Here is a 7,723-nt window from a genome sequence, read left to right on the forward strand (position 1 = left end):
TCCAAACCATAGCCAGTAGGCCAGGCCTATAGACCCAACGAGATCCACCACGATAAACACGCGCACCATTCGTTCCCACTGAGCTCGATTCCGACGCGGTCGCACCTCACCTGGCTGGAACCCGCATCGAGGTCCACACCGCCCGCCATGAGAGAGGAGGTCAGGAGCTCGTCGGCCGCGCCCGCGGACCCGCCGCTGCGCTCAGACTCGCCGCCCGCCACCCCGGTCGCCAGGTACTCCTCTTCTCACCCCCCCCCCCCCCCCCCCCCCTGTCTCCTAGCCGTCGCACGATTGGATGCTAGCTTTCTGCCCTGTGGCTCTGCTTTGCCAGGCTCCGAATCGGAGGTTGCGCCGCCTTGGGATGCCGGCGGGGTGCTCCGTGCTAAGAAATTCTGCTCTTTTAGAGGGGGGCTGTAGCCCTAGGAAATTTCGAGCTAGGTGGGTACATAGGTCCAAGTAGGGCGTGTACTAAACCCTAGCGAGCTTAACTTCTCGCTGAAGCCAGCGAATTCGTCAGAGCTTGATTTCTGGTGGCATGGGCTTTCTGTGGTGGGGCTGCCTTGCGCTGGCTACGGAGGGTATCAGCTTGCAGATTGATGTTGATTTGTGCACTCATGGTATAAATTGGATTTTGCACAGCTTCACCGAGTGTACTGGCTAGACGCCAACAGTTGATCTCCATATTCTGGGTCTGGTTTCAGTGTTCTGTTGTCAACTTCCAAAGCATTTACTGTCTGTTATTCTGATTGCATTGTAAATTGCAAAGTCTCAAATATGGAAATGAACCAATTTTGGTTTTCCCTAATTTATTACTGCTGATTTGCTATTTAATAACATGATGAGCATTGTTGCACATGTCAGTTCTCCATAGTATGTGATTTGCCCCTTAACAAGAAAAGGTACAGGTTACACCATAAAAAATCATCAAGTTATGGTGAATTCATCAAGTGTTGATTTATCTTCCTGAACAAATAGGGGTGAAGCCTATTGTAAATTTGTTATGTCTAGTTCTTTAAGTGTACTCTGTGATACACATATATTGTAGATTGCTTGCTTGCACTAAAGCTCTTCCTTTTGCTTCTCAGTTCTGCCGGTGCTTCATCTCCTCCCGCGCAAACAAATGTAGCTACCATAGATTGGTTAGGCAGCGAGCAGTTATCTAAAGTTGGGTCATCGTCCCATGTTGCTTCACATGCTGCCCAGCCTTCTCTTAGTACTAATGCTGTTGGAGCTGCTATGGATTTTTCGCAACCATCATGTAGACCATGGGAACGAGGAGATTTACTTCATCGACTGGCCACATTTAAGCCTTCAACATGGGCTTCTAAACCAAAGGTTGCTTCTTCTCTCTTAAACTGTGTAACTTTAAATTTGTGATCGAGTGTACTGTTGATTACAGTAAGGTGATGATATTACCTTTCAGTTTAGAACAAAAGTTTTGTCAGAGGAATGTTTAGAATAACTGAATAATGATAAAACACTTAAAAGTGGTAATGTTGGTCATTTCAATCTCAGTCTTAAACATTTATTTCGAATTTAATTATCACTTGTGCCCTCGATATTCTTCTGTTTTGCTCTGTGTGTCCACAGCCCACTATGACACTATTTGCACAGACCAAGTTAGGAAACACTTATCGTGACTATGCGAGAGAAAATGAGAAATGTGCATGCATACAAACATGCTACAATCACTTGAACTCTTCCAAATCATTAGAGAATGGAAAATTGCAAAGAGACAAGAACTGCACTCTTGGTTCCCTCAGTGGACTTGTGTTGAAACAGGGACTCCCAATGCCATGTATAGTTACAGCAAAACAGAGAGAGTAGTGATGATTTTCTTGTAAGTCTGCTTTTCTTTTTTTGGTCTTGGTGGTGCTGAATAAGACATTTTTTAACGTACCTTTCAGCATCTGTGCGCTTGCATTATTCGTGCCTATGCGCAGTTAAGATATCTGTAGAAAATTGTCATGTTTTCCCAACTGAAGCTCCAGTCAATCAAATGATGCATATGTTAATCACCTTTTGGAAATTCTAAGTTATAAAAAATTAGAGGGAGAATCATACACACGATAAATGGCATCACAGTTTGTTTAGAAAAGAGCATTAATTTGTTCAATTTTACAGGCTGCTAGTTCACTGGCCTGTGCCCAAAGGGGCTGGGTGAACATTGGTGTTGACAAAATTGAATGCGACTCATGTGGCGCACATCTGATATTTACTGCATTGACATCCTGGTCCCCTGCTGAAGGTATGTCCCATGTCAGTTAAATTTTGTCACAGGCCTTCTCAGTTTCGAATTAACTGGTCCTGTTTTAGGTCTGACTTGTGCAAATATATTGCATAATGTTAAACCATGAATGTGTTACCTTTAGTAAATGATAACAGTTCTTGCGTGGATGTATGGCATGATTGTGTTCTTTCAGATAGTCATGCTTGCTAGCTCGATGCAAATTGTGCAACAGGGGATATCTAATCCCTTCCTTTTTTGTGTGTGAATATTTTTCCTATTAGCTGAATTAGAGGAGCTTTGATTTGACTGATACAAGTGTTCACGCTGACCGAAATTTTGTCTCTAGCATCGGTTGTACTGTGCATCTCTTAACCAACAATGTGTATGTAACTCTTGCATTGGAACGTGAGGAAAGTTTGTTTAGTTTAGATTCTCACCACTACAGTAGAAGTTTAAGTTAAACTGGAATACTCCGAATTACCAACAGATATGGCCATGTGGGTTCATTCCTATAATTTCCACAGTTCTACCTGATGTTACTTATGCCATACTTAGTTTAGCTGAACTTCTTAGTTCTTTACAATTTGACACATTTTGGGCTGTGAAACCTAACTTCCCCTTGTTTTGTTGTAGTTGCAAATGCTGGAGAAGCCTTTGCCGAACAGCTTGATGCATCGCACCAGAATGATTGTCCCTGGAGAGGGAATAGCTGCGCTGATAGCTTGGTGCAGCTCCACTTCACACCATCAGCTCTTCTTGGTGGTTTTAAAGATCGCTGTGAGGGGCTGTTGCAGTTTATATCTCTCCCTGTTATTGCCTCGTCTGCAATAGAGAGTATGAAACTCACTAGGAGTCAGCAGATTGAACATGTTTTATCCCAATCAATCTCGATTCTGTGTGGGGAGCTGGGTTACAAAACAGATAATACAACAGGAATTGATGTCCATCATCAAGACGAAACCTGCAGTTACTCTCAAGTATATCTCTTTTCATTTATCCTCTTCATGATGACCCTTTTGTTGCTACTATTGTCGCAGAACTTTTAGCTTTACTTAATCTAGGTCAACACATCTAATGTATCCAGGCGCAGAAGCTTATTAGCCTTTGTGGATGGGAACCTAGATGGCTTCCGAACGTACAAGACTGGGAAGAAAATTCAACCCACTCTGCAAAAAATGCAGCCTCAGCTGAACCAGATAAATGTTCCCGCTTTCCTGAGCATCAGCAAAATTCATACTCTACATCAGTCAAGAAAGATAAGGGGAAAGGCAAACTACGTGTAAAAGATTCTGGATGCAGCATGAGATCACCTTTGCTGGATTGCAGCTTATGTGGAGCTACAGTGAGAATCTGGGACTTCAGATCCGTTCCACGTCCTTCTCATCTTAATCTCGGCAACATTGATGCACCTGATGCAGGGACGAAACCTATGTTGGCACGTGGAATTAGTGCTACGAGTGGGATCAATGGATGGGTTGCTGAAGGAACAGACAGAAACAATGCTGAAGGACGTGATGAGGCATGCACTGTTGAGGGAAAATCATTGTCAAATGCTCAGGTTGACCTAAATCTGACAATGGCAGGAGGATTGCCACCAACCCATTCTGGGATGCTCTCAATGCCTGAAAATTTCAAGAACGGGGGAATGGGAATAGATCTGATGATCGGTCAGCCTACCGGGAGTGAGATTGGTGGCTATGCAGCCTCATTTGAATCTCGTGGCCCCAGTTCGAGGAAGCGTAATCTGGAGGAAGGTGGGAGTACAGCTGATAAGCCAATAAACAGGCTTCAGCCTGCTGACAGTATAGAAGGAACTGTAATTGACCGCGATGGTGATGAAGTTGATGATGCTGTACAAAACTCAGATATTCGGGACAAAAGGCCTCGTGGCTTTAATCTTTTCGATGTCAATCGTCCATCTTCTTCCGGAGCTGGTCCCAGCAGAAATTTAAGTCTTGAGCTGGATATAGATGTCAACAGGTTTGAGCCATCTAAAGAGGGTCCATCTACCCTTCGCAACTCGTCTGCTAGAGACTCCATGAGGGCATCTTCTGTTATTGCAATGAATATTATTCACGGTGCGGAGGAAAATTCAATGGAGAGTGTTGAATACCATCCATGTGATGGTGATGATGTTGAGAAGCCTTCAAGTGCACTCAGGAGTGGTGGAATGAGTGACACATTGGATCTCAATTATAGCAACCAAGCACAGGAAAGCAATTTTGTACAGCCTGCTGCTGACAGTAATGCAAGAGATATAGGAGGGAGTAGTATGAATGGAGGGGAAGAAGTCCTCAATGCAGAAACAGCTCCTACTTTTGCTAGGGATCAACTTAGCATTGGAGTTAGCGGAGGCAGTGTTGGAATGGGTGCTAGTCATGAAGCCGAAATTCATGGAGTTGAGGTTTCTGAACATAAAACTGAGAGTGTTGTCGGAGATGTGGAACCAGTTCCCGAGCTTACTGAAACCATGGGGCATACTGGTGAGTCAGCTCCTGGACCTGGAATGATGGATGAGTTTGTCCCTGAAGATGCTGGTCGAGAAGAGCCTCAGGGTGATAGCCACGATATGGCATCTCGGTTAGTGGGTCGAGTTGACAGTGGTTCAACTAAAGCTGATTCGGTCGAAAGTGGAGAGAAGATGAGCCATGCCAGAGGCCAGGAGAGTAACATACAACATTCCCTTTCTTGCAATGCAAGAGTTTATTCTGGCATTGATTTATCTAAAGATGAAGTGACTCAGACTGGTAAAATGCTGACTAAGGACGAGTATGACCCAGGAAATGATCTTGGTACTTCAGCATCTAACTATTCTCTCTGCTTACATGTTACATATGCCTGATTTTGTTGAACCATATTAAATCAAATCTTATATAAGGTGCTTCTGAGCTGAAAAGTATACATCATTGGGATAAATTTTTTATCAGACTAAAATATTTGTCATCAAGAATTCAAGATGTTGATGACTTGATAGTTGAGCCAGTAGCAGTTTGTCATCCCATACTTGGTCAATGACTGCCAAGCTGTGGTCCTGTATAGGACCTATACTCGGATGCTGATTAATTTTTGGATGCTGAATTTTGTGTTTTGTGTCATTCAGATAATTTTATCTTAATGTGAATATGTTATTTACGTTTTGTCATTTGTTTCTCAGGAGCAACGAATGGAGAGAATGATTATGAAACGGGTCTTCCAGAATTTGATCCAATTAAGCATCACAACAACTATTGTCCATGGGTAAATGGATATGTTGCCATTGCTTGCACTATCAATACTGGTTCCAGCACAAATAGTGCAGCATTTTGTGGCTGGCAGCTTACAGTAGATGCACTTGAGACTGTCCAGTCTCTTGGCCAGAACCAATATCAAGCCATGAGGTCTGATTCTGCGGCGTCACTGTATAAGGTGAGAATTTAGTCAAAACTTATATGTCAGACTTCCATTTCTTAGAGATCCAACCTGGTTGGAGTCGGAAAAAATAGCTAAAAAACAACAAGCTGGTGCACAGTACTGCAGATTTCCTGGTTTAACTTGACATTCTTCACCACATGTTTTGCAGGATGAGCATGCCGCACCTAGCCACAAGCTGCTGAAAAGGCCAAAACACAGCAAGTGCTAACTGAAGCGCCGCTGGTACATGCGTACATTCGCTAAACTTGGATACAGCTCAAAAATAGTTTGACTGATGCAAATCTGAAGAGATCTTGTTTGCTATTTGCAAGACTAGGCTTGGAGCTCGACATAGCAGAAGAGCTCAGAAGGCGCAAGCAGGCGGAAGAAGACGAATAAGTTAAGCATTGTAGATTGTAGATGGACTTGTTGCCAAGCTGTTGGTTCTTCTTTTATTGTGTTTATATATATAATATTGCTATTCTGGAAGATTTGGTGAGTCTAAAATTCTGGATCTACCATCTATAAGACTAAGATTTATGCCAGTGAGCAACATTTGGCTGAGTTAACCGTAATTTAAATTGTTGTCTGTTGTCATTTACTCCACCTTAATTTGGTACTCGCCCTTCCGGGTGAAACACTTCCTATCTGTAGTATGATGATAGGACGCAAATCATCAGACTGCTTCAGCACCCTTGATATCCTATTAGTTGTCGCTGATTTGGTACTGCCAAGTCAGCGACAGCTAATATGGAATGGAGGGAGTATTTTCTGTACTTGGTAGAACGTTTTATACACCATACTAGTACATGATATGAGAAGGGTATGGATTACAAACTGGCGCTTGCCACCGAAGTCTGGGGAAGCCGAGTTCGGCACTTATGTTTCAACTAGCGGCATTTCGGCTATTCTCCCTTTTCATTTTCTGAATGAGACTAAGCACATATGGGCCTTGGGCCCTTGGTTCATGTTTCCAATGCAAGCCGAAACTGCAAACGATTCATTCATTTCACGATAGAAAATATTCCCGAAATCACTCATTCATGATAGAAAATATTTCCGAAATCACTGGTGTTGTCAAGGGTACCCTTTGCAACAATTATCGTGAAACTCTGCTGCTAAGGTGTATCTCTGACGGATCTCGCGGAATTTGATTAGTGCTGGTCTTTGATGCATCTATTTGAATCTCGTCTTTGCTCATCTTTATTCACGTGTCTATAGGTTGGATCCTTCTTATCTACAATTATCTTCCTTTATGCCATAGCATAACAACTTTTGCTTGGTTCTGGTGAGGGTGGGTCGATGACGGTGACACATCTTTGGCTCGCCCTAGTACTTGTAGTCGTCGTTTGGTGGTTTACAAACCTAAATGCAATTTTTGTTACTTATGATGTTCATTGTACTTTCTTTTTTTCCGGAAAAACTTTCAATCTATTCATCTTCAATCATGGCAGTACAACGGACACCAGAAATAAAAATTACATCCAGATCCGTAGACCACCTAGCGACTACTACAAGCACCGAAGCGAGCCGAAGGCGCGCCGCCGTCATCGCCGGAGCCGGGCACAACTTGTAGTAGACAGTCGGGAAGTCGTCGTGCTAAGGCCCTATAGGACCAGCACCCCAGAACAGCAATCGCCGCCGATGAAAAATAACGTAGATTGGAAGGATTCAAACCGAAGACACACGAACGTGGACGAACAACGACGAAATCCGAGCAAATCCATCAAAGATAGATCTGCCGGAGACACACCTCCAAACGCCCACCAACGATGCTAGACGCACCGCCGGAACGGGGACTAGGCGGGGAGACCTTTATTTCATCTTCAGAGAGCCGCCGCCATCTCGCCTTCCTGAATAGGACACAAATCCTAACAAAATTGAAAAATAGACTAAAAACGGAGCCCTCCCGCCGGCCCTTGTCAGGATCCACCGCGCCTCCATGGCCCTAGTGCCACCGGAGACGAGGCGGACCCGCGTCGGCGCCGACGAGAGACACGAACCCTAACTTTTTTTCTTCGAGGAGGAGGAAAAGGCAAAGCATACTTCATTGTACTTTCGTTTTATTTAGTGCACGATGTGCTTTGTGCTCGCACGTGGTGT

At 43.9% G+C, this 7,723-nt stretch overlaps 1 protein-coding gene across 3 annotated transcripts; it reads left to right on the plus strand.

Annotated features, from left to right (window-relative positions):
* On the plus strand, positions 1-6,201 carry LOC109787414 (uncharacterized). Of its 3 annotated transcripts, none has more exons than XM_020345968.4 (8): positions 1-233; positions 1,086-1,335; positions 2,125-2,248; positions 2,864-3,207; positions 3,315-5,022; positions 5,385-5,635; positions 5,790-5,863; positions 5,953-6,201. In XM_020345968.4, the coding sequence occupies exons 1-7, from the start codon at positions 148-150 to the stop codon at positions 5,847-5,849; spliced, it is 2,823 nt and encodes a 940-aa protein (XP_020201557.1). In that variant the 5' UTR covers positions 1-147; the 3' UTR covers positions 5,850-5,863; positions 5,953-6,201. The 3 variants fall into 3 exon arrangements, with proteins under 3 accessions (XP_020201557.1, XP_020201558.1, XP_020201556.1); XM_020345969.4 differs by having other exon boundaries at positions 5,958-6,201; XM_020345967.4 differs by having other exon boundaries at positions 5,790-6,201.
* The last annotated feature ends 1,522 nt before the right edge of the window (positions 6,202-7,723 follow it).

Source organism: Aegilops tauschii, chromosome 2, assembly GCF_002575655.3.
Source record: "Aegilops tauschii subsp. strangulata cultivar AL8/78 chromosome 2, Aet v6.0, whole genome shotgun sequence".
NCBI lineage: Eukaryota > Viridiplantae > Streptophyta > Magnoliopsida > Poales > Poaceae > Aegilops > Aegilops tauschii.

Bases quoted from the DNA above. Each gene is read 5' to 3' on its own strand.
- LOC109787414 (XM_020345967.4), top strand. From the start codon at position 148: ATGAGAGAGGAGGTCAGGAGCTCGTCGGCCGCGCCCGCGGACCCGCCG. The intron at 3,208-3,314 runs GTATATCTCTTT...TAATGTATCCAG, and splicing joins AAACCTGCAGTTACTCTCAA to GCGCAGAAGCTTATTAGCCT. The intron at 5,636-5,789 runs GTGAGAATTTAG...CATGTTTTGCAG, and splicing joins CTGCGGCGTCACTGTATAAG to GATGAGCATGCCGCACCTAG.